Source organism: Cryptomeria japonica, chromosome 5, assembly GCF_030272615.1.
Source record: "Cryptomeria japonica chromosome 5, Sugi_1.0, whole genome shotgun sequence".
Taxonomy (NCBI): domain Eukaryota; kingdom Viridiplantae; phylum Streptophyta; class Pinopsida; order Cupressales; family Cupressaceae; genus Cryptomeria; species Cryptomeria japonica.
Genome location: NC_081409.1, coordinates 833,071,366 through 833,098,764, shown reverse-complemented (window position 1 = coordinate 833,098,764; position 27,399 = coordinate 833,071,366). Strand labels below are relative to the sequence as shown.

Genomic DNA, 27,399 nt, shown 5'->3' with positions numbered 1-27,399 from the left:
TCGCTCCTATCAGAGCTCTTTATAAGACCTTAACCGATCAGTTTTCTATTATTGCAGATAGTTAACTTGTGAGTTCCATCTCACCGTGGTTTTTACCTATTTGGGTTTTCCACGTATAAATACATGTTATGGTGGATTTTCTACTTTATGTGGATGTTGTTATTTCATTTTGGATAGCATGTATTTTGTTTAACTACTTGGTTAAGTTCATCTATTGGTTAGTGTTCAAAGTAGTGTTTGTTTTGGTGTCACCGATTCACCCCCCCTCTCAGTGCTTTTCAAGTCCATCAATTGGTATCAGAGCCTAACTTCTTTAAAGCCTAACCACTTAGAAGGGAATCTTGAAAGTACCATGGGGGACATAAGCTACTTCGAGATGGATAGAGAGCTAGAAGCTAGTAGAAATGAAGTTGAATCCCTTACGAGCAAACTGAAAGTTTCTCAAACCAAAAGGAGAGAGCTATCTGAAAAACTGTTACAAATATCTGACAATAGTTCTTCAGACGAAGCTAATATTGATGCTTTATCAGAAGAAGTTGAAAAGTTGCAGGGTGAGAAACTGAATTTAAGAAGAGAGTTAGAAGGTCTCACTATCCACATGAGTTAGAAACTAGAAGCTAGAAGAGCTATTGAAGATCTTATCAAGGTAAGAGATTAGAAAATCATAAAGATCAAACGGGAAAAAGATACTATGCATGAGGACTTAATAACTGAAACAGAAGAAAAGGAGAACTTAAAGCTAGATATTGAGTTGGCATTGTCTTTGCAAGAGAACATGTCTAAGCATAATGAAGATCTTGTCAAAAAGCTTTCTGAAGCCAATGAGAAATTAGAGAAGTTCGTCAAAAGTTCTACCATGCTAGAAGAACAAATTTAATCACAGAGAATGAAGGGTGATATCTCTGGACTTGGTTTTCATGCAACTAAAAAAGGTGAATCCTTTGGCACAAAGAGCAACAATCCAAAGATTAAAATTGCTTCTAAAGTCAATAAGACTACCGGTAAGAAGGCTTTCAAAACTGTTTGCTTTGTTTACCATAAGTCTGGTCATACTGCAAATGTTTGTAGAAACAAACCTAACAAGAATGCAAGTTAAAATATTAATGCTAGGTATGTGTCTAGAAAGTTTGAAGGACATTGCTACACTTGTGGAATGTATGGGCACAAACATATTGAGTGCAGATATGGATCAAACAATCCTGTACCACACATGCATCTTAGACAATATGGTGACCGGACAAGGAATTTTGATAACCAGGTAAACAGGAACTGGCAAAGATCCTATGGCAACCGGTTTAGTCTACTCAAAATGGAAAAGGGGACAAATGTTGTTTGTACCTTTTGTAATAACCTTGGCCATGTGGCTATGAACTGCAAAAAAAGAACATGAAGAGGAAATGCAAGACCCTGGAGATCATCTGGTATGGTCTGTTATCACTGCAACAAACTGAGGCACCTAGCAAAGTTTTGCAAATCAAGGAACAGTAAACCAGTCAACTCTTTCAAGGATCAGAAAGGCAAACAAAAAATTGATGTTGAGGAAACAAGAGAAGATATGAATCGGACTTGGAAAAAGAAAAGAGAAGAATTGCCTGTAGGGGAAATCATTCCTTCACCTAGTGAAGAGAATCCAACACCGGTAACTTAAGCCTGTCTAATACGGCTAAGGGGAGCGTAACGATAAAACATTTCTGAACCCCTTTTGTAAAATAAGTGGGAAAGATTTTTTGTGAATTTTGAATTTTGGTGATTTTTTGTTGACGTGTTATTAACCGCTATTTCACTTAAGTGATGAAATTAGGGTTTGTAACCTAAAAGTATGAGCATTTATTGCAGTTTTACCTTATCATTTTTTACCCTAACTCTTTCGGAAAAAGAAATTGAAGCGATTGTAGAGTAGAGCAAGATTGTCTTGGTGCGAATTGGAGAATTGCTTTGTGATTAAGAGAAATCAAGTTGAATCGGAAGCTACAAAGAATCGAATGGGAGTGCATTTGATCAACCCAACCGGGAAATAGAGCGATGTGCAAAATTCTAGGCATTTCTTTGTATACCACCTGGAAACTTGTTTATCCAGAATGGCATCTACTTCTAAGTTTGTAGGGAGGTTGATGATCACTGCTGAGCCTCAGGAAGATCTAAAGGCAGATGAACTTATGTCTTATAATGTATTATCACAAGTCCCGAGTGGTGTCGTGGTCAAAGGTGATTTTTCCAATTATATAGATTGCAAAATTAAAGATTTGGGAACTCTTCACATCTATACTCAGCTGAAATCACTCTATAATAAGGATGGAAAGATTGAAGCTAAATATGCTAGGGTTTTTGAAAAAGGGTTTCATAATGCCACCTACTTTCTTGAAGACTTTGAGGATGAACACATAAGAATAATTTTGAGTCGATTCCACAGTGAAAATATGTATTTGGAGAGGACTCACACAATAACCAAGGAGGCTATTAGGGCTGTAACGGGTTATTGCTCAATCGGTAAAGTTCCCGAGTTGAGGAGAATTTCAAAAGATACTATCTTCAAGTTAACCAGTTCTACATCTGATAGGTATGCTTTTTCTATTAACAATATTAGGGACCATGCAGTGAAACTTGCAGTAATGGTGATAGGCTACCGAGTGTTCTACTCCAGTAGAATTAACAGTGTTCCATCCACAACAATTCATACAGCACATGGAATGATAATTGATAATGCAGATTATGATATTTGTGAAGCTATCAGACTCCAGCTATTTCAAAATTTGAAATCCATTAAGAAGGACAATACTCAGAAGTTCAAATTTGGTCAACTGTTAGCTGGGTTATTTTTCTACTTTCAAAACTTTCTACCTGGTATAGGTGACATTGGATGGTCCAAAGAACAACTGGTCAATGAACAGATCAAGAACAACATTAAGGTTGTGAAGAACACCTTTTCAGCTACCGCGAATAGGTAATTTAATGAATTCCAAAAGAAGATGAGCTTGAGAATAAGGTTACCTGAAGATGTGGTAAAACACTTTGAAAAAAGACATAATCTTCATGATTACCACTGACTTTTGCTTGATGCAAGCAGTTGATCCAAGGGAGGAAGAGATGGAAGATATGAGCTATGCAGTCAATCATGACTTACTGGTTTGCTATGCTAATACTCTATTATCATCGCCCAAAGATGAAAAGAAGGCAAAATTGGACATCTTAGCAGTCCAAGTTGCACCAACGGAAACCGATACTGCACTTGTAGAAAAAGAAAAAGGAAAGCAAAAGAAATGTGATGAAAAAACTCTTGTGAAGAAGAATACAAGGGTGACTCGGAGTGTCCTAACCAAGAAGGAACCAGCACCTAAAAAATCTGAGAAGAAGGAGAGTGTACCAAAGAAAAGGAATAGAAAACTGATTTTGCAACTAGAGTATGAGGGTACAGATTATAAAGAGGAGCTTAAAAAGGAAAAGGCCACTAGCAGAGCATCTAAGAAGATAAAAGTAGTGCCAAAGGAAACTACACCTATAGACATTGCCACCTACAAACCTGACATAACATTTGAGAGAACAATGAAGTCATTGGGGAGAAACAGGTTTGATAATGTTAAAGAATATTACGATTCTTTTACTGAAGATGAGAGGAAGCAAGTACTTCAATAGGTAATAACTTTGTTGAGTCACTACAATAGATTTTTGCATGATTTGGAGAAAGATATTTCAGTCTCTTTGTATAATACTTTGTTAGAAAAATGGGAAGAAGCCATTTAGTTAGAAAAGAAGATTTTTAATGAAGTATTTGTATAGTATTTTCCCAATCTATCATCAAATGGAATTAGTGCCTTTAACTGAGGAATACAAAGCATATTTTGATTTTAAAGTAAGAAGACTGAAGCAGTAAGGATGATACCACAAAAGATGTTCCTCGACCGGAAATGGATGTAGAGGAAATTGTTCAAGCTGGCATTTTCTATCCAACCAAGAAGAAGGATAATTCCATTATTCTTGTTGATGAAGATATTCAAGATATAGTAGACCTATTTGGAGACATTACTACACTAGATATGGATCCTCCTCCAATCACAGAAGTACAGGTTACATCAGGTGTTCAACCGGGTAATCAACTAAAAGAGGTCAGTGAACCGACAACTGAACAACTGGAGAAACCCCAATCTCCACCGGTCATCGAGACTACTCAAAAGGAGCCTACTGAGGAAGTTATTACTTAGCAAACAAAAGATGCAATAGAGAAGAACACAAAAAGAGCCATCATTAAGAGTACACCCCCTGAACTGGAAAAGAAAGAACTACTTGATGATGATGATGAAGACTCTTTAAGTATTTCAGGACTGATTGACATGAATACCTTGAGTGCATCTGAAATGATGAAGATTGCTAATGTTATACAATCTTGTGCACACAAGAAGAGGTTGAAAGAGCAAAGAATTGAGGTAGAGACAATCCAGAATGCAGTAGATATTTTGTCTAGAATACTACCAGAAACCTATGTCGCACATCTTCCTACTCCTATCAGTAAACTTGGTCAATTAGTTGCAGATGCATCTGATCAAATCAAATTTCTTGAATATGTTGCTCAAATATCTACTGAGAAGAGCCACAAGAAGGAATATGGAGATAAATTGGCAAAGCACATTGAAAATAGAAAAATGACTTTAATGGTAGTCTGTTAAAGAAAGCTATTGAATCTGGAGGAAAGTATCTTACCTCTACCTCCAATATTACTTTCTTTTATTATGATATTTCTAAGAATCAAGTTGAGACTAAGCAGGAAATATAAAGGTTGTGCAAGGCATATGTCCCAATCCAAGACTCTATTCATGCCTTTAACTAGACTTTAGATGAATTGCATGACAAACTAAACAGGTATGATAATGAGAAATCTAAGAGATTCCAATCTCTAAGAGAGATCAAGAGTCATCTCACCTCATAGATTGACATTCTTCAGAGAGCCTACTCTAGTGCAGAAGCTATTCTTGCTACTCCTGAAACCTGGACGCTAGATTCAATGGAAGAATTCTATTCTCAACTGTTGTCTACCTCTGAGTATATGGATAACATACTGGAATCATGGAAGAATGCTCTATCCCCGATGTAGTAGAATTTCAATAATATTCTCATGAGAATATCCAATGCATGAACTTGTTTAAAATTGTAATATTGATGAACACTTTGATACAGATTTTCTATATATATTTATATATTTTACTTTATCATTTTGGCATTGTTGTCAAAAGGGGAGTAATAATATGTATGTGTGTTTTTGAAAATTTTGTATTTATGCATGCATTAAGGGGGAGTATTGCATTAAAAGGGGAATATGAGTAAATATGTAAATATGTTGTGTATGCACGCTTAGCGGTATTGTATTACTCAAAAAATTTCTAAGTTTTGCCATCAATGCCAAAGGGGGAGATTGTTGGCTTGATGATAATTGTAATGTATTCATCACTTATTGTCATTGATGAAACACTCTCACACACATATATGATTACATTGACTACCAGTATAACTTCAATTGGTTTTTACTACCAACCGATATGTTCAAAATCTATCTCTAGCCAGTACTTTGTGTCAACCGGTATGTGCCTAAGAGATAACCTGTGGTAACACTAAGTCGGCATCAAAGTGAAGATAAAGTTGAAGGTGAAGATCAAGTGGAAGATTCCTGGACAACAATTCACTAGTTTTATTCCAACCGGTATTGACTGCTCTAATCGGTATTTGATTCTGTGATGTGTTACCAGCACCGTTTGTTTGACGGTCATTTTTGTGATGAGTTATGTTGACTTGTCTAGATATACTACACCTAGGAAATTGTGTTCCTATGGCCGACATAAGGTTTGAATGTCTATTTAATGGCATCTAAGTGAAGCATTTTATGCGGGAGAGATGAAAAAGAGAAAAAAAATATAGTAGAGGTAATCTAAGCGAATACTTTTGCTAAAGAGTGATAAGTGTTTAGATGGAGAGCAGTGTTGAATGTGCTTAGAATGATCTGATCAAGCAAGTTTGTGCTACTCAGAATAGATCAAATCTTTCTTGTTGTTTTCTAATCATTACAACAGAACTAAATCCCCTAACCGGGTAACCTCTAACAAGCTTCATTGTACAAATCATCTAACAAGGTGATCCATTAGTTTGGATTCTAAAATCCTCCAGCAAGGTTACTCTTAACAGGGTAGTACTCTTAATAGGGTATAAGATTCTAATCAAGCTTGGGATCTCTAACAAGATTCGTTCCTAGCAGAGCTCTTTGTAAGACCTTAACCAGTCAGTTTTCTATTGCTGCAGATAGTTAACTTGTGAGTTCCATCTCGCCATGGTTTTTACTTATTTGGGTTTTCCACGTATAAACACTTGTGTTATGGTGGATGTTCTACTTTATGTGGATATTGTTATTTCATTTTGGATAGCATGTATTTTGTTTAATTGCTTGGTTAAGTTTATCTACCGGTTAGTGTTTAAAGTAGTGTTTGTTTTGTGTCACCGATTCACCCCCCCCCCCCTCTCAGTGCTTTTCAAGTCCATCAAAATGATCAAATGCAAATTGTTTTTGTTTATCCAAGTATACTCAATCTTTATTTATGACCATTGATCTCTGAAATGAAATGAAATGCTTATAATGCAACTTTACAAATGAATGCTTATAATGCAGATGAATAATAAGCTAATCTAAAATGATCTAACTAAAATGACACTTCCATTATTAATATGCTATCTTCTAACAGTGCTTGATTTCATCATTGAGCTTTAAAATATTGTAAGAAAATACAAGCAACTTGACATAATGATTCAAGTTGACCTGGGTATTTCTGACATAGATTTTGATATAGCAAGTTTATACAAGCAAATTGATACAATGAATCAAGCTGACCTGAGTATTTCTTGCAAAACAAACAAGGATTGTCTCCCTTCAAGCATGACTCGGAACGTCTTCCTTGATCTTTTGTCGATCATATCCATAGACGAGTACATACCTTAGTAAGAGATAAGCCACAAAAAAAAAACAAAGAAAATAATCATGCCAAATCATAGATACTCTAGTCATGGACATCCTTGAGTCACATAGAGTACATGATTAGCAAAAATCAAGATATAAACATTGAACCTTATATGTCATACACATGTTTCTCATGGTCAGTAATTGATATAATCATTTTGATAAATGATAATTGATAATCCTTTATTACTTGTTGGTTGTTACGTTGTTTTCTGAATTTCACGATCCATTTGTTGTGAATGCCTTGATCTTCGTTACCTTGTTGCTCCTTATCCGTTTCAAAACACTAGGTGTTTTGGCTTTTCTAAGTTTTATGAATATTTTTGGGTTTTCTAAGATTTAAAAGATCACCTTAGCAAAAGGATTTAGGATTTTTCCCCCAGTGGAAATAAATTTTATTATGTATGTACAAAGAATTATCCAAACCATGGTGGGATACAATGCAGACATGATTGATAAAATCCATGATAGTGACTATGCTAAGTATGTCAAAGATTGATAACTGTTGGTTAGCTGCATTTTTCTTGCTAATGGTGCAAAACAATGGATGAGAAAAATGAAATGGATAAGCTAGGATAGATGAAATTGATAGATGCGATAAGATGGATAGATATGCAAAGCAACCTCATAGATGGAAGAACCCACTTTTAGATAGCGCATGTTGACCGGGTTTTCACCACTTGTTTTTATTGTACTTTTTTATTTGTTTTTTATTTGGTTTTTATAGATTTTTTGAGAGATGAAACATGTCTTGCCATCAATTGATAAAGATAAGACTAACCATAACAAAATACAATAGTCATAATGATCTATGTCATTATTTTGTTTTGTTCGATGATTGATTAGAATGTTTGGTTTCAAAGAGTGAGTACCTCGTATAAGACCGATATGTCTGGTTTCAAGTGTACCTATCCCTGTATAAGACATGTTGATGTTGATATATTTCGAGTGATGAATTGATTAACAAGACATGTGATCAGTTTGATTGCAGACTTCGAGAGTTTTCTTGTTTGTTGATTTGATGGATGGGCCATGCACTCATGCTTTGATTTTCAATTTTGTTCTTTTGATTTTTTTGAGTTTTAGTTTTTTGAGACATTTTTTATTTTTTAGAGCTTTTTGGATTAGAAGAAAGATGTATTTGGTTGCCCCAATGTATAGAAAGACAAGGAATGGATGAATAGTTGAGTTGAAGATGAATGGGTGAAAGATGGAAGCATCTTATTATGGAACATGAAGAGACATGTCAGGATCTTTTTAAAATCATGCTTTTGTCCTTATTTTTTATCAAGATCAAGGATGGAAAAGGGGATATGGATGGAGATAGGATATGGATAGGAGAAACAAGATCAGAGATAGTGATATATTATGGAAGAAATGAATAGTTAAGATAGACAGTATAGATTATTATGAAGCAAGATCATAGATAGCACTGGATGAATTTGGATAGGGTAAGGGATACTGAAGGAAGGATAATGGGAGATGTGGTATGAAGAATAGAGTGGATGAAACTTTGACCCCAAGTATAGAGGTCTCCATTTGTAAAGAAGTGATATGTAATATTGTCAGAGTATTTAGAACCACCTGAATAAGTGTTCCTGAATTTTTCAAAGATAGAGACCCAACCTACACTTAGAACCTCCAAAAAATTCAACCGAACATATCTAGAAACTAGGAACTAGACTCAAAAGGGAAGAAGAATTTCAAATTGGATCAAGGTACTTAGTCTTTTATCACCCATTTGTGTGCAAGTGAGTTCATTTTGGCTTATATGATCATTGTAATCTTCAGAATCCAACGTGGCTAGCTACATGAATTACCTTGACTTCAAAAGCATCTTGGATAGAGCCTCACTTCCAGCAAGCGTCCATATCTCCAATGAGGTTATCATTGTAATATCACAAATATTTCTCCATTTCCAATAGGCGTCCATAGCCTCGATGGAGTTACTCGCATATTCCAATAGCCAAGCATTTTGATATTTCATTTTTTTTTCTTTTCTGGATATTTCTTTTCCTCATCATGCTTTAGATCTTTTGATATTGTCTTTTTATTTTTTTATTTTGATTGCATTGGCTTGTAAGTAATGAAACTTACATGGGTCTGATAATTACCGTGGCGTTGAAGCAAGATTTTACATTTGTCACTAACCATGTCTTCAACTAAGAGATCACAATGATTTAGAGCAATTGATTAAGTGTATGAGATATAGTAATCAAAAGACGTCTGTACCATGATACAATAAGTGGTTATTTTATGGATTGAGTGTGTATCCCAGCCAAAAGATAATGTTAAAGAGGAACAACCTCGTATTTTGAAGTGTATCATGAATAGATATCTAGGAAAAGGACTGAACATGAGATTTGAGCATGGGCAAGCATGTGACAAAATGACACAAATGTCGATTTCATAGATGATGAATTTATGCAAAGGATTGAATGAAAGGGATGGAAGGATATAAAAGACGTATTTGATAATAGATAGAATGTTTGAAGATTTGTGTGAGGATATATGGAAATGTATTCAAGATGAGTGTTGGTACACAACTCAAGAAGTGATGAAGAGATCGAAGAAAACTGAATTTTGGGACATAAGAACCCAAAATAGATAAAGAAATGATGGAAGAATATTTTTTGAAAAGATGTTTAGATAAATGTTTGAAAGAAGCTCAAAGATGTGTTCCTTTGTTGATCTTTCTTATGGATCATTTGAGGTGATGGAATGGTGGATGGAGGGAAGTAAGGACCCAAGATGGATGGATTTGGAATGAAAGGACCTAATATGGATTTGGAGGATGAAGAGTTTGACTTTGGAACAAAAGGATCTAAAATGGATTTGGAGGATGAAGAGTTTGACTTTGAATTTAAAACGAAAGGACCTAGAATGGATTTGGAGGATGAAGAGTTTGACTTTGGAATGAAAGGACCTAAAATGGATCTGGAGGATGAAGAGATTCCTTGATCTTGATCTTGACTTGGAGTAGGATCATTTGAGTTTGTGCTTTTATCTTGATTTTTAATTAGATTAGGGAAGTAGATGGAAGGGATATCATGCTCTTGCTTAGGAGGTGGATGTTGAAAGGGACTCTTCTCTTGAGATAAAAGGGGATGATCATGGATATAATACCAAAATCTTAAGGGATCATCATAAGATTCTTGTTTTAAGGATCTTGATCAAAGATAGGATTTTTTTTGTCTTCCATTTGTTTTTGTTTCTGTTGTTTTCTCAACTCTTTGTGTCTCACTCTAGTCAAAACTAGCATGTGATAAATCTAGAGCTTTTGATCTTTGAAAAATGACTCAATAAGTAATCAAAGGTGTAGGTAGATATGATAAATTGATTCTTCCACCCCTATTGATACTTTGTTCCAATGTGTTTCGTTGTTGCGTAGCCCGTGTATGAGGAGGTTCTTCATCAAACTCAGTTCAGTGACTGTTTAGATAGTTGTGATAACAATATAAGAATGTTTTAATATGTTTCAACAAGATTTTACGATCGACATACAAAAATATCCTCTTCTTCAAGATAGCCTTCCAACTTGGTTTTCTCTTCTTGAGACGATGTTGAAAAATCATATAAGCATATAATGATTTTCAAGTTGTTTGATTCCAATGTGAGTGCAATTATGATTTTGATATAACCTAGGTTCAAATAGGAATGATATATCCAAGATAATGAGCAAAGGTTGGTATGATCAAGTTTCAAGATAGAGGATTTGATGTATCTTGATGAGAAACTGACAGTAGTGATAATTTTGCACTTGAGATGGTTGAATCACTAACTTGTTGAGAATTGTATGCTTATGAAGCCTTTGGAAATATCCTATTAGATTGATAACCTGATTGTTTGGAGTAGTTTGAAGGTCTGTGATAGTTGAAGATAGTTCTACTCGAAAAAGGATATCTGAAACTGGTTTTGAAATTTTAGTTGGATATGTAGAAGTACCCTTTGTTGTAAATGTGCTAAAACACTTGCGCTAACCTATTGATCAAAGGCGCTAACCTATAGGACAAAAGTGTTGTTCTATTTTTTAAAAGTGTTACTCTGTGTACACAAAAGCAGGATCTTATGGAACAAAAATACTATTTTATGGGCAAAAGTGCTAACCTGGTGATCAAATGCACTAACTTATGGGACAAAACCATTGTGTTGTTTCTTAAAAACGTTGTCTTAATGTTCAAAAGCATTTTTTTGTGACTCCAAAGAGTTTTTCTACGAGGTAAATTTGTGATTTTGACTGTGTTACAGGTTATAGAGATTTTTTTAATTTTCTCAACAAGTTGACCGATTTTTGCTCATTTCAAGATGATAATTTTTCATGTTTTTGACCATATTTAGCATGTTTGTAGACACAAAAGACACAATGTTCAAAAAATAGAAATGCACAAGCAAGCACAAATCCTATGGTAGGCCGAGACAATAATTATTGAATCTCACATGGGGTTTCCCCTGAGGCTAAGCTATTCAGAGCAGATATTTAGATGCTTGACTCCAGTGGCTCCACCCTCCGCACTCACTTCTCTGGGGCAGCCAAGAACCAGTTTCCATGAAATCTCCCAATGGAAAACTGTATATCTCTACTAAGAACCATATGTGTGTGAGACACTTCAAAGGTCTAACCTCTTGTGCCAGTAATTAGAAGGATTTTGGCAACTAGTACAAATGGTTTTTAGTAAGGGCTTCTGGTCATGTGGCCATACATACAGCACTTTACACTTTGTAAATACATAAGGTTCCCATCCTATAGAGGTTACACTCCATAAGGTTTATGGGGAAACATAGTGTCGGTATGAACTAATCAGCACATCTTGTCATGACTTTCGTCACAAAAATGATTTATTTAGAGTGGATCGGAAGGACTCGGTATTAGCTCATTTCCACTTGGGTTGTTCCCCTCTCACTGGCCCCCTGAAGGTAGCTTAGAAAGGCGGGCCCTCTAAAGGTTACACATTAATAAATTAGGTCTGGTTTTTTTAGCACCGTATGAGGGTGACAACATACTCACCTACTACTTTATCAAGCATAGAATACACAAGTTTATTGTAAGCCTTCTATAATCTATGTGCAACTACTTTAAAGAAGTCACTCAAATGCAAGTTGCATACTATTTATTGTCCATCCTAGTTAAGCTAGTTGAGCAAGATATGATGTTTTACTTTCCAAAATACTCCTAATTAACTAGATGTGTGGAAATACAAGAAATTTGCTTTAAAATAACCCTGCACACACAAATGTGAGTAGTTTGCAAAATTGAAAGTCTTGGAAATTTGGACCTGCAAAGATTGTTAGCTTTTAGATTGCAAAAATTCAAATTTCAGCACTATTAGAACAAAAGCTCTAAAATAGCAAAAGCGCTAACACAAAAGGCAAAAGTGCTATCCTGGGATATAAAAGTGCTAACCTGCACGACGAAAGCGTTAACCTGTCACTTGATTGCATGAATTCATGTTCAAAAGCATTACTCTATTTAACACATGTGCTAACCTAAGTGATAAAAGCACTAACCTATCTAGAAAAAGCACTATCAAACTTTACAGATGCGTGAAACTGACCTACAAAGGCGATAAATTAATTTGTGCAAGAAAAAAGATAGGATATTAGAAATGTATTTGCGATGCCCAAGCCCCTCGGTGGGCGCCAAAATGTGTCGACATGAATTTTATCATCAAAATACTACCTACAACATGTTAACTTCACAAAATACAAAAGAAATGCTATAGGAAATCCAAAATCAACCAATGAAACTACATGAAATACATATAAAATAAAAAAATTATTATTACCTTCATGATTTAAGTCTCATTGTGTCTTAACTCCACTATTCTTGGTTGCAGATAATTTGCTCTCAGACAAGCACTGGTAGCTTCCAAGATGACATACGAAGAATGGACTGCTAGTTAACTGGTACTAAGATATGCATATGCAAATGATATTAAGATAAACATGATATTAAGCTATGAAAATGATTCTAAATTTTCTATTTGCTTTGAAAACTCAAACTCATGGATGCAAGATAAAAACTCCTAAAATGACTACAAGATTATCTATTAGACTATTAGTTTTAAAATGGCTTAGGAGACCTCTTTTTATAGATTTTTGAGTGCAAAAGCTGATGTGGCAGAGTTCAATGGTCCTGATTAAATCTTGTAGATTGGATGGCTATGATCAAGAAGTTGAGATGTGAGAGAGAGAGGGGGAAGATGTTCCTCCTACACCTATAGGATAGAGGAAAAGGGAGAAGGAGAAGACAAGTGTCACTCATCTCACCTTGACTGGGTTGAAGACTTGAGAGGATATAGGATAGTTGGAGAGGATGTAGGAATGAGAGGACAAGTGGACTCAACTTCCTCTAAAGATGTATGAAGGCTGGAGAGAATATAGAAGAAGGTTGGAGAAATATGTGTACGTACACAATATTCATTTATTTTGGAAGTTGGAGATAAGTGGCTAATGAATAATTTATTTTTATTTTATTTTGTTGAATTAATTTATCCATATGAGAGATGAGTTGGCAAATGAAAGATGAAGTGGAGATGGAAAGGTGAGTTGGAAAAGGGATTTAAATAATTAAGAAGTTATTTAATATTTGAGACTATAGGATAGAAGATAGGGGAATAATTAAATATTAGATATTTAATTAATTGATTAGAAGAAAAGGTTAAATGAATTAATTAATAATTAAATTAATTAATAGAAGGATATGGTATGAATTAAATAAATTAATCTTTTCAAAACAACTGTTTAATAGAAGAATAATTGTTAATATTTATTTAATTGCTCATAGCCAATTTTATGTGTATACAATTATCACTTGGATCTGATTCATGTTTTCCTTGGATTGGTGTATCTACACCCTAGCTTGTTGTTTTTCTTTCATAGGTGGAATGTTGGAGGATGATAGGAAGTGTTGCTTCATATGGTGGACATCTTGGATATTGTTGCAAGTTTATTTTTGGAGAATGAACATGTTTTAGCTTTATGTGGTTTCATGGATGTGATTTGATTTAATCAATTGGCTCCTAGCAGTTTAAATCTTGTTATTTTCCAATGACTCTTGATAGGTCTTCGACAAGTGGGAGAATGTTGGGATCAAGGTGTCTCAACCTTAGAGTCCTAATATTGAATTATTTAATTATTTGTTGCATTTATTTATTATATTCTAATTTTATAACTTTCTAATGTCATGGTATCTTTGTGTGACCTCTTGGTGAGGTGGCATCCTACATAGAAGTGAGTATATGACATGGGTTTCTATTTTCTAAGAATATGGCATCCACTTTCAAGAGTCAAGTTTGCAAGTTGCAAATTAAGTAGGAAGCATGCATAAATGAAGTTTCTATTTCATGTTAAGTATACAAGAAATGTGGACACCTTTGGAGATGCAATTATTTATCTGGCATATGTAGTTTCTTATGCAAGTTTGGTAATAATTCAAAATTGCATATTTTTGTATGAGTTGTCAATTGCAAAGCTACATTTTTGCATGTTTGATGTATTTAGCACCTTCTATATGGCATCTTCATGCTTAGGCATGGGTTTTAGAAATTTGACATTTAATGCATTATATGATCTATAGATGCAAGTTTTTGCTAGAAGGAGTTGAGGAGAGGAGATTTGTGTAGGATTTGAGAAATACAAATCCATAGAACCCAAAAGCAAACCTGCATGCAAGAAACCTGTCACAGAGAAAGAGAGAGAACGAATACAAGGGTTTTGGCTCTGACAAAGAGAAAAGATGTATTATCAGAGAAAAATGAATCAAGAATATGAATAATACAAGAGATCAATCCTTATAAAGGAGATCAACACCAAAAGGAATACCTAACCCTAAGGTGTGTGCATTTAATAATTAAATATTAATTATTAAATGACTAATATGTGCATAAAGGGAAATCTTAAGAGGAGAGCAAAGTTAATTAATTACTTTACTCTAACACCCCCCTCAAGATGAGCTACAATGCAGCTACAAACAATGCAGAAGAAAGCAAAGGAACTTCAATGCAATAAAGGGTCCCGGCAACAAGGCCTGATCAGGTACCCTAATACAAGAGAATCTCTATAAAGCGGAGTAAAGGAGAAAACCCAGAGGGAAAAAACTCCTCTCCAAAAAGAGATACTGAAACATGCTGAAAAGAAAACATGAAGGAAGGAAGGCCTCACTGAGACCCCCCAAGGACAACTTCCTTCACCCCAAGCATAGAGCGCAACTGAAGATAGCGCGGAGATGCCAAAGGTTTAGTGAAGATGTCTGCAACCTACTCCTCTGTAGGAATATACTCCAAGATGAGAGAACCACCTTGAATCAATTGTCTGATGAAGTGCATGTGGATTTCAATGTGCTTTATCTGCTGATGCTCCACTGGGTTGCGAGAAATATGAATGGCACTCTGATTGTCACACCAAAGAGTAGTGGGACAATCTGGAGGAAACCCAAACTCTGTCATCGACTGCCGAAGCCATAAAACCTCCTGACTGGCTAACACTGCTGCACGGTACTCAGCCTCTGTAGATGATAATGCAATAGCAGACTGCTTCTTGCAAGACCATGTAATATGACTAGAACCAAGGCAAAAAATGAAGCTAGAAGTAGACTTCCAATCATTGACATCACCAGCCCAATCGGAGTCAGTGAAGCCAATGATGTGAGGGGATCCTGAAGTGTAGTGAATGCCATAATGTGTGGTGCCCTGAATGTACCTCAAAATATGTTTGGCTGCTTGCCAATGGCTCTCATGAGGATCATGGGAGAATTGAGAGACAAGACCAACCGCAAAGGAAAGATCCAGACGAGAATGTGTCAGGTACAACAAACTGCCAACCAACTGCCTGTATAAAGTGGGGTCTACTGAAGGAGTAGAGCAAGTGGAAGACAAAACAACACCTGACTGAAATGGAGTGGGGGCAGACTTGCAATCAAGCATGCCAAATCATTGAAGCATATTAAGAGCATACTTCTCCTGAAATATGGAAATCCCATCCGAAGACTGAATAACCTGTAGACCCAGAAAGAAGTGCAAGAGACCAAGATTTGTCATCTCAAACTGCTCCATCAAAGCTCTCTGAACACTCTGAATCATGGAGGATGAGCTACCTGTAATGATAAGATCATCGACATATAGCACAAGAATCAAAAGATTACCCTCCTGACGCTAAAGATACATTGTGTGATCGGAATGATAGCGTGTGAAGTGAGAGGAACGCAAAAAAGAGTCCATCTTCTCATACCAAGCCCTTGGGGCTTGTTTGAGACCATACAATGAATGATGAAGTCTGCAAACCAAAGAAGTGTCCTGCATAAATCCCTGAGGCTGCTCCATATAGATCTCCTCATGTAGGTCTCCATGCAAGAAGGCACTCTTCATATCCATCTGAAACACTGTCCATCCCTGTGAAGCTGCAAGTGAAAGTACCAAGCGTATAGAATTCATCTTGGCGACAGGAGCAAAGGTCTCAGAGTATTCAATACCCTCTACCTGAGAAAAACCCTTCGCAACAAGACGGGCCTTATACTTATCAATTGAACCATCTGCAGCATACTTGGTACGATACACCCACTTGCATCGAACCAACTTTCTTCCCTTAGGAAGAGGACACAGATCCCAAGTATGATTCTTCATCAAAGAAGAATACTCCTCATCCATGGCCCTATCCCACTTAAGGTGTCCTGTCGCCTCTGAAAACTTTTGAGGATCATCTGAAAGGGCATGACTCAAAAGACTAGAACTAGATGTCTGAGCACGAGTGCGACGAGTATCTGAAGGATCACCTGCCAAAGAACCAGCTGCATCAACAGTATCACGGGCCCACTTCGACAAAGACGGAGCAACTGGTGGTGGTGGAGATGGTGGATCATGATCTACATCATCCTCAAGAGATAATTAATCCTCAAGAGATGAAGAGGAAGGAGTAGGCAATGAGGGAGAAGCTGGTGATGGAGAATCCATCTGAGGATAGCACTCATCAAACTGGACATCCCGCCGAAACAAGACCTCTCTAGAATCAGGATCAAATAACCTGTATGCCTTAACATCCTCATAGTAGCCAACAAATATGAGTGGTCGGCTCTTTCTCTCCATGGCGTTCCGCTGAGCATCAGGAATAAATGCCCAAGCCTCACTACCAAAAACTCAGAATATAGAAACATCAGGCTTGACATGGGTCCAAGCCTCCTCAGGAGTCATATGTCGCAATGCCTTATGAGGCATCCGATTCTGAATATAATTGGCACAATTGACTGCCTCAGCCCAAAATGAAGAACTCATAGCTCGAGACTGTATCATACAATTTTCCATCTCCCGTAAGGTTTTGTTCTTTCTCTCAGCAACACCATTCTGCTGAGGGGTGTAAGGAACTATAAACTGATGTTGTAAACCATGCTCAGTGCAAAAATCTCTGAAAGCCTGATTTACATACCCCCCCCCCATTATCTGTGTGTATCCTCTTGATAGAAAGTCCAGATTGCTTCTCCACAAATGTCTTAAAAATCCTGAATGAGTCAAAGACATCAGACTTGTACTTAAGAAAGTACACCCATGTACGTCTGGAGAAGTCATCAATAAAAGTGAGTACATAACGGGCCCCTGAAAAGGAAGGAGTTGGAAAGGAAATAAGATCACTGTGTACCAACTCTAGGGCAGCCCTAACACGAGAAGCTCGACCCTTAGGAAAAGGATCTCGATGATGTTTGCCAAGGACACAACCATGACATACACCATCCGTACAAGAAATCTGTGGAAGCCCAATCACAAGTGCCTGTGTACTCATCTGCTATAGATATCTGTAATTGACATGGCCAAAACGCTCATGCTAAAGCCTGCTCACTGAATCTGCATGTGCTATAAGAGAGGAACCAACAGTGTCTAAACTCTCAAAGCCATCAAAACTATATAAGTGAGATGCAGAATTCACACTCCCAGTAGCCACAACCAAGTTAGGATCATGAAGATCTCGAATAACCACATCATGAGGTGAGAACTCAACTGTCTTACCAGAGCCAGAGTGGCAAATCTGATAAATGGATAGAAGGTTTGTCGAAATGTCAGGAACCAAAAGCACATCCTGAAGACAACCACCATCCAATGAAACAGTACTAGAACCCTGAACGGAAAGTTGTGCTGAGTCACCAACTACAATATGTCTAGTGCCGGTAGGGGCAAGAGCGGTGACCAAATCCTCTATGTGTGTCATATGGTGAGAGGCACCAGAATCTAGAATCCAAGTGAATACGGAGGACAATGCTCGTGCAGAAAGAGCATGACCTTTCCCTGTGGGCTATGAAGGAGGCTATGGTGCACTGATATTATGCTGCTACATGGCTTCCTCCAAAGCCTCTAAACGTTTCCAACACCTGGAAACGGGATGTCCTTCCTTGCCACAAAAACTGCAAGGATCACCTGATTTCTTCTTAGTCTTGGAGGAAGACTCACCAGACTTTGAAGATTTGCCCTGTTTAGAATTGGACTATGGTTTTGATTCAAACTTAGGTGGTGGCTTGGAGGGATTCTCACTAGCCTTTGAATCTTTCTTAGGCTTCGGTTTCTGCTTCTGTTTTCCTTTGGAGGACTGGGCTACCAATGCTTGGTTCTATGAACCTGAAAGTGAATCCAACTGCTTAAGCTTAGCTTGCTCACGAGTCAGACGATCACAAAAGCCCTCAAAAGAAGGCATGACATGTCGAGCAACCAAGGCATCCATGGTGGAATAGAAGGTCGAAGAGAAGATCTGAAATGGACCCCGAAGCTTGGAGAGAATCAGGAAAATGCACTCTGTATCAGTCTTAGTCTTACCACAACCCTACAAGATAGATCGTTGTTGTTTGAACTTCATCAGAAAGTCCTCAATAGAAGGAAACGAATCAGGTACCAAGGAAGTTAACTCTGCCTCAAGCTGTAAAGCTCTGAACTCATTGACAGTACCAAAAAATCCTTCAAACTTGGTCCAAATGGCTCGAGGAGTGAGACAACCCTCAAGATGAAACTGGAGACTATCGGAAATGTGTAAAGCCATCAATCCCATAGCCTGATCCATATTGTTCCTGTGTTGCATAACCTCAAAAGGACGTGTCAACTGAGGTTGAATCTCATCCAAAATGGACCATAACCCTCTAGACTGGAGAAAAGTCATCATGCGACCCTTCCAAGTGTGGTAATTATGCGGTGTGAGAGAGTCAATAGGTTTGTCAGCCATCCTGTGAACTGTGCCTCAACTGCTCTGAATGTTTTAATTATTATTAAGTGGTCTTTCAGAACTAGACATAAGATGCAGAAGGGGTTTGATTATTTTGTATTGGTGTTTGTATAGTCTATTTTTCTGATGTAAATAACAGAAAGCAAGAGAAAAACACCCCCCCACAATGCAAAACACTAATCCCCAGTACAAACTGAAAGCCAGAAAATGATAGAAAGTAGTAACGGGTTGAGACAAAATTTGGAGCACCTAAAGAATTTATTGATGAAATAGACTGTAGATCTAGAAAGAGCACAGAACCACCTTTCTGACGCCTATTCGCTTTCAAAAAATGGAGCAAAAACGAGCAAGTTATGCCCCTCGGAGTGCAAAAGGCTCTTCAGACTTTGACTGCAAAAAAATACAATCAAAATAGAGAAATTTGAAAAAATTCTTGCACCATTAGAACGGGCTCGGAATCAGCTTTCCAACACCTATTCATTTTTGAAAAACGAAGATCGGACGCCCAAGTTATGCCCGATTTGGTAAAACAGCTCCAAAAAGACCCAAATGGCCCTGCTAGCCCTTAGGGGCTTAAAAAAAATGGCCCCTGGTCCGCTGGGCGACCAGGGGCTGGCGCAGGGGTGTGGTGACGCTGTGGTGGTGCGGTGGTGACGCAGGGGCGGTGGCGGCGGACTGGCAGCGCGTGGGCGGAGCGCGGGCTGGGCATGGGCTGCGCGTGGGCGGCTGGTGGCGCGCAGGCGGCGGGCGGCGCGTGGGCAGGTTACCGCCAAGCTGCGCACTGGTGGCGCGCAGCGGTAAAGCTGGCTGTGCCTTTTTTATTAAAAAAACTGCATTTTTTAATATTTTTTTAAAAAAAAATTTTTACTTTTCATGCCTCGAACTGCGTGCCCTGGGGTAGTACGGCCTTGGGGCAAAATGTTTTTGCCTTCTGGAGCAACTGTGTCCAAATCGGATGAATTTTATATGAAAATAGGGGTTTTTGGGCGCTACAAGCTCAACGGTGAGGTCCGTTTGGGATCAAAGTGCACCGAAAAAAAATATCCCCCTATTCCAAAATAAAAAACAGAAGACAAACACAGATCTGATGCAACTTGGATCTCAAAATCTTTCAAAAGTCTGAACAAGCTGCAGCAAATCCAGCTCTAATACCATGTAGGATTTGAGAAATACAAATCCACAGAACCCGAAAGCAAACCTGCATGCAAGAAACTTGTCACAGAGAAAGAGAGAGAACGAATACAAGGGTTTTGGCTCTGACAAAGAGAAAAGATGTATTATCAGAGAAAAATGAATCAATAATATGAATAATACAAGAGATCAATCCTTATAAAGGAGATCAACACCAAAAGGAAAACCTAACCCTAAGGTGTGTGCATTTAATAATTAAATATTAATTATTAAATGACTAATATGTGCATAAAGGGAAATCTTAAGAGGAGAGCAAAGTTAATTAATTACTTTACTCTAACAATTTGTTCATTTTACAGGGTCATGCTACCATATTTCCTTCAAAGAAGAGAAAGATGTAAATCTCCATGTAAAGACTTAGAACTCCCAAAAAATGCACTGTAACTTATTTTTGAATAATACATTGGCTCAATATGTTTTGGAGTGTGGTGTTTTTTACCTAAAAAGGTTTTCCCCACATTTATTGGTGTTCTTTATCTTTTGTCTTTTTTTCTTTCTTTCATGTTCTTAAAGTATTGAATCTATTTATCATAATGCTCCTGAAAATTTCGTATATCTATAAGTTGCATGATCTTTCCTTTAAGGTTTAATGTATGGGAAATCAACAATGTTTGTTTCCACCTTTATGACATAGTAGTATATACTTATATTAGCATGTTGAAATCTATTTTAAAGAAACACATGATATTGTAGGTGCATACAAATCTCTAAGGTCTTTCTATTATGCTCTCATTTCCCTTTAAAATATCAATGTTGATTCAACCTCTATTAATGTGAAAAATCAATTTCAGAAGGTCACCATTTTATTTAAAAGAGAAATGGTCAAATACAATACTTGATGTGGTAAAGGAACTTACTTTTATCTTTGGACATGATGAAGAGGTTGCCAATTCCTAACCTAGTCATTAGAAAAAAGGACATGGATATTTTTTTCCAAACACAAGTCTTAAAACCTTTAGAATATTCAAGGATTTCAATTCCATGGTTAAAAACTAAAGTGTTCACATTAAGGTACTCATGTTAGATAGAGGTGAAAAATAAAAATCAAATAAATTCTTTTGTTTTTACAAATATTGTGAAATTAAAAAAAAAAACTACAAGGTATACATTACAATAAAATGGTATTATAGAAAAGAATAATAGAATAACCATAGATATGGATGGATTGAAACATGTTGAAAGACAAGCAATTTTGCAATTAATATTAGGGAGAAGTAGTAGCATGTGTAGTATATATTCTAAATAAATGTTTGACAAAAAGTATCAAAGATAGGATTCCAAAAAATTATGAAATGGTAAGAATAGTAATGTATCTCCTTCCATAATTTTTGTATGTCTTGTATATGCTCATGAGCCTCTAAGGAAAAGAGAAGATAGTTGTATGATAGAAAAAATATATCTTTACTAGCTACTCTAAACGATAAAAATCTTACAAATATTTTTAAATCTTACTAATAAGGTAATCATTAGTAGAGATATTTAATTCAAAGAAGAAGAAGCATGAGATGGAAATACTAATAAATCAATCAAAATTAAAGGAACAATACCTCCAAAGGAAGAAAAAATAGAAGAATAAAGTGTGGACCACCAAGTTCACAAGTAGTAATTGTTACTTCAACAATAAATATTCAGAGGAACAACTTAGGAGAGTCTCGAATACCTATGAATTTTGTACATTAGAACCATCAAGCCATTTAAGAAATCCTACTTCAACTCAAAAGTAACTGACGAATAGAGTCCTATAATTTATTCACTAAGGGAATAGTATAGAGGTAAGACAACAAGAAGTTTGAAAGAGATTTATGATCAAGAAGAAAAAATTAGGTTCATGTTCAAATTTTTCTTTGTCTAATCCTCTATATTTTCAAGAAGCAATAAAGGAAGAATATTCAATCAAGGCTATGAATGAAGAGATGGATTCTATTGAAAGAAATAAAAAATGGGAGCTAATAGATCTTCCTAAAGGTAAAAAATGCATAAACTTAAAATGTCTATAAGACTAAATTCAGCGTACGAGGTGAAGTTGAAATATAAAAAATAAATTTGGTAGAAAAATGTTTTCCACAATAGCGTAGAGTTGAGTACAATGCAAAATTTGTATGGATTGTAAAGCTTGATATAGTTAGATTGATTTTATCCATAACAACACAAAATTATTAGATGGAAGTCAAATAAATATTTTAATAGTTTTCTAGAGAGAGGAGTTTATGTGGAACAACCAATAGGTTATGTACATTACATGGACATGAAGAAATTCTATGCAGATTAAAAAAAATCTCTTTTATTGTCTCAAACAAGCACCAAGAGCATGGCATATTCAAATTGACTCATACTTTATTAGAAATAGGTTCAATAGAAATGATCATGCATCATATACAAAAGCCAACAAAAAAATATTAGATTTTGAGTATATATTTATATGTTGATGATTTGATTTTTATGATACACACGCGCGCACATGTTCAAATAAAATATGAAGAAATTATTTACAATGGTTGACTTGGGATTAATGAAACATATTCTAGAAATTGAATTTATTCAATAAAATAATAGAATTTTCATTTGTCAATCTAAATTTTCCAAGGATGTATCAGGTTGATTCAAGATTTTGAATTGTAATCCACCATCAACTCCAATTTCAATATGAACCAAAATTAATGTAAAGAAGACAAGGGATTCAATATTGATCCAATAATATTCAAAATATTTATTGGATGTTTGATGTGCTTCACAACCACAATACCAAATATTATGTATCATGTTTGTTTAATTTCAATATTTATGTCATTAGAAGGCTCACATTTACAATTTGGGAAGAGAATATTAAGATATGTAACATGAACAATAGGATGTATAATAATATAAATTTGAAAACTAATGATCTTGATTTGATTGTTTATACTAAAAGTATTTTTTTAGGTAATGCAAATGATAGTAAGATTACTTTGAAAAATAATTCCTTTGGATCAATGGTTGTTTCGTGAGCATAAAAGAAAAATCTTATAGTGATAATTTTATTAGGAAAAGAAATGGAGCAACAACATCAACAACATGTCAAATAATTTGGATGCAAAGAGTATCAATTAATTAATTTTAAAAAATAGGACGATTCAAAACCAATATTTTGTGATAATAAACCAACAATTGCATTTCCAAAGGTAGTAGAAATTAAGGGGGATGCATGATAATAAAATATTGATTTCTCCCCAAATAAAATTAATGAATGCATATTTCATAGTTTTTAAAGGAGAAATAATATTAAATATTTTACATGAAACTATTTTTTATTTTTATTTTGTATATAGTATATGTGTCATTCTAGAAAAAATATTATAATTACAAAAACCTCTATTTATTAAGGTATTATGTAATGTTTATTCACAAGATGAATGAAATAATTTTTACTCAAGCAATCTGATTTTTTTTCTATCCTTATTGGGTGGTGCTTGACCAAAGACAATTCTAGAGTACTAGAATGGTTTTGGCACTTGTATAGCCAACACATGATTCTTGACATAGTAGAAAGTAATTTGGGTAGAAATTTCAATGATGGGGATGGAGTGGCTTATGAAAGCAGGATTGTTCTGTTTGCATCCCAATCAAATGTTGGATTATAGATGCAACAAGAAACTATTATATTGACAAGGAAAGACGAGTTGCCTCACGTTCTTCTAGAGTGTTTCCTATACTTGTGTATGATCAACATCCTTCATCTCATCGTCAACATGTATGATCAACATCCTTCATCTCATCGTCAACATTAACAATTGACGAAATTGTGTGCTTGTTGAAAGGAATTTAAAGATAAGGAATCTAAGAGTAATGTTTATAATTGTAACAATATTCTAGTAAAATGATTTCTTAGTAAAGTAGCAATGATTAAAATAAAATGCAAAATACATTATATAAAGTTAATTTATGTTAAAAATAAAAAAAATATTACTTACAAATATATACTACATCATTGATATGAGTTTCTTAAAAAATTATATAATATAATATTAAAATTATTTTCTAAATTTTATTATATATATTTTCTCATTAGACAATTCAAATCATACTCATTCCATTTCTTAATGACGATTCATTTGATCCTAACCTGAAATGAAGTTAATACTAAAGTACAACTCAAACTTCTAATTGCACCCTATTTAGACTTCAGAAATATGACTATTTCTACCTAATCTTTTTAATATATAACACTATTTTATAAATAATAATTTACACACATCCATTTTTAAAACAAAAATAGATTCTTAGTCCCACATTCATGAGAAGCTTCATAATCGCTGTTTTCGAATGTTTTTAGGTATTCTTGTATTCTGTATTAGGGTTTACTCAGTTCCGAGAATCTGCTCCTTGGGTAGGTATAGATCTGCGTTTGCAATCTCACTAAAATACTATGGAATAGAATATTTGCCTAGATAAGCGGCTTCACCAACTTGTCGTGATGGAGAAGAATATGTTTTGCTAATAATTGAGTCGAAAAATAAGAATTTAAAGAACTTTCAGACATTCCGCTCCTCTGGAATGAAACTAAACACTACTCGTGTAGTAGGTATTTGAAAGACCAAATCAAACATCAAGAGAAAACGCACTCAAAGTTGACATTGTATAACTATGGGCAAGAGGGTATTCAGAGAGATTGATTGAAGCAAATAGAGAAATAGGTAGAGAGTGAAAGATGGTGATAGTAATGGGAATTGTTTTGCTAGTATTTGAGAGTGTTTCTCCACAGAATTGCGGGTGGCCAACAGATTTGTGCTGCAGCAAATCGGGTTTCTGTGGAATTGGAACTGTTTACTGCGGAGATGGATGTCTAGAAGGGCCATGTTATTCCCCTCTCCTTTCTCCACCTCCCTCCACTTCCACTTTTACTCCAAGTGCCCAAAGCCTAATCCCATTTTCTTCTACCATTATACTGATTTCTGTCCTGGCCAGTTCGTTCGCCATATTTGGTTTCGTAATATTCATACTAACTAGGTGGGTCATCAATAATTGCAGAGGTGATGGCAAAAAGAGCGACGAGGAGCTGAACGAATCGCTTCGCCTGGCTGTTTTACCCGCTACTCCATTCGCATATGATGACCTCAGCGCTGCCACCCATAACTTCAGTGAGGATGAGAAGATTGGAGAGGGTGGCTTCGGGAGTGTATACAGAGGCACTTTACCTGGCACAAACGAGGCTGTGGCGGTGAAAAGAATATCTCCAACGGCCAGACAAGGTAAGAAAGAGTACATATCAGAAGTGATTATAAACAGTCAACTTACTCACCACAATCTTGTCAGATTTCTGGGATGGTGCCATCGAAATGATGATTTTCTTCTGGTCTATGAATTGCTCCCAAATGGAAGTCTTGACAAATACCTATTTGGGGAGGCAGAGGCTGTTTTGAATTGGGATCGAAGATACAGCATAGCCTGTGACGTAGCCTCGGCTCTGGTTTATCTTCACGAGGACCGGCATAACAGCGTTTTGCATAGAGACATCAAGGCGAGCAATGTGATGCTGGATTCGAAGTTCAAAGCGAAACTGGGGGATTTTGGGATTGCCAGAGTTGTGGAACGTGAAAGGGGAGGGCATACAACTGTGCTAGCAGGAACAATTGGGTACATAGCACCAGAGGCCGTAATGACGGGAAAGGCCACTCGAGAGTCCGACGTGTTCAGCTTTGGAGCACTCGCTCTGGAAATTGCATGTGGAAGAAGGCCGGCAGATCGGAGTTTGATTGAACACAATTCCAGAGTGGTGGAATGGGTTTGGCACTTGCATGGATGGAACAGAATTCTTGATGCAGCAGATGAGAAACTGGGTGGAAATTTCAATTGTGAGGAAATGGAACGGCTTATGAAAGTGGGATTGTTATGTTCTCACCCCGATCCCTGCGCCAGACCGCGGATGGAACAAGTGGTGGGTTTATTAAAAAGAGGAGCCGAGTTGCCTCATGTTCCTCTAGAATATCCTATAGCTGTCTATGGTCACTGTTCTGCTGCCGATATCACCTCGTCGTCAACATCCACCAGCTCAAGTAGCTCCCTGTGAATTCGCTCAAAATCTCCTTCCAATCCAGCTTACTGCAGGATATATGTATATATTGAAATTATGCCAGTGGGCTCGCAAGTCTTGCCGTGTGTTTCGTTTACTAATGGTGTTTGATTTTTACTGTTAAAAAGGTGACATTTTACTTTGTACATTTTAGTTGTAGATTTGCAAGATCTTTGTGATATTAGAGAATTGGGAGAATATAAACATAATTAAAATGTAAATTCTTAATAGAAGAGAGGATCAAATAGTTGAACATTATAATTTCATATTTCAAATCACTTTCAACTTTTTACAACTTTTTACAGCAGGTTACTTGACAAGTCCCCTAATTATAACTAAAGTTTCAAGGTCACGTCATCAAATATGATACCACATTAGCATACTTTTTGTCGAGAGCAGCGTACTTGACAAGTCCCTTGATTATAACTAAAGTTTCAAGGCCACATCATCAAATATGATACCACATTAGCATACTTTTTGTCGAGGTGTCCAAAAAGACTAAAAAAAAAGTGAGACACATGCTTGTCCACTAACTTAGGTTTTATTGGTGTGTTGATGTGGCATCACATATTTGTTGATTTTTTAGATCTAAGGAATACATTTCATTCAATTATGGGTAATCATCATCAACACTAACAACTTTAAAGTCACAACTATTGGTGTAATATTGTTAAAAATATTGGACATTAAATCAACAAGTGCTATAACAACGATTAGAACACACTCAACTACTCGGTCCTCTCCCCTAGTCATTTTGAAATGTGGTAGAATGGAATTTTTATAGTTTGTCAAGATTAATAAATGATTAAGATCGATTCAAAATTTATAAATTGTTAAAAGAGTTAACATTTGATAAGCCGGATGTAATCTTTTTGTTGTTTCAAATTGAAATTTTCACATTCAATCTTAATAAAACAACATAGTTTAGTACAAAGTAAATAATAACTCTTTCTTTTTACTCGATGTGTTGAAGAGACTTGATGATGAA

General features: G+C 36.0%; 2 protein-coding genes across 2 annotated transcripts in view; both read left to right on the top strand.

Moving 5' to 3' along the window:
- The window catches only part of LOC131075493 (L-type lectin-domain containing receptor kinase IX.1-like), a 37,632-nt gene extending 17,657 nt beyond the window's left edge, over positions 1–19,975 (top strand). The window contains exons 3-4 of the mRNA XM_059221064.1: positions 2,848–2,941; positions 19,834–19,975. Coding sequence (XP_059077047.1) covers positions 2,848–2,941; positions 19,834–19,975 — 236 coding nt within the window. The remainder of the gene's footprint in view (positions 1–2,847; positions 2,942–19,833) is intronic.
- A 5,086-nt stretch (positions 19,976–25,061) lies between these two features.
- LOC131075492 (L-type lectin-domain containing receptor kinase IX.1-like) lies at positions 25,062–26,408 on the top strand. Its single transcript, XM_058012335.2, has one exon. It carries the CDS (start codon positions 25,062–25,064, stop codon positions 26,406–26,408), a length of 1,347 nt encoding a protein of 448 aa, XP_057868318.2.
- Positions 26,409–27,399: the final 991 nt, after the last annotated feature.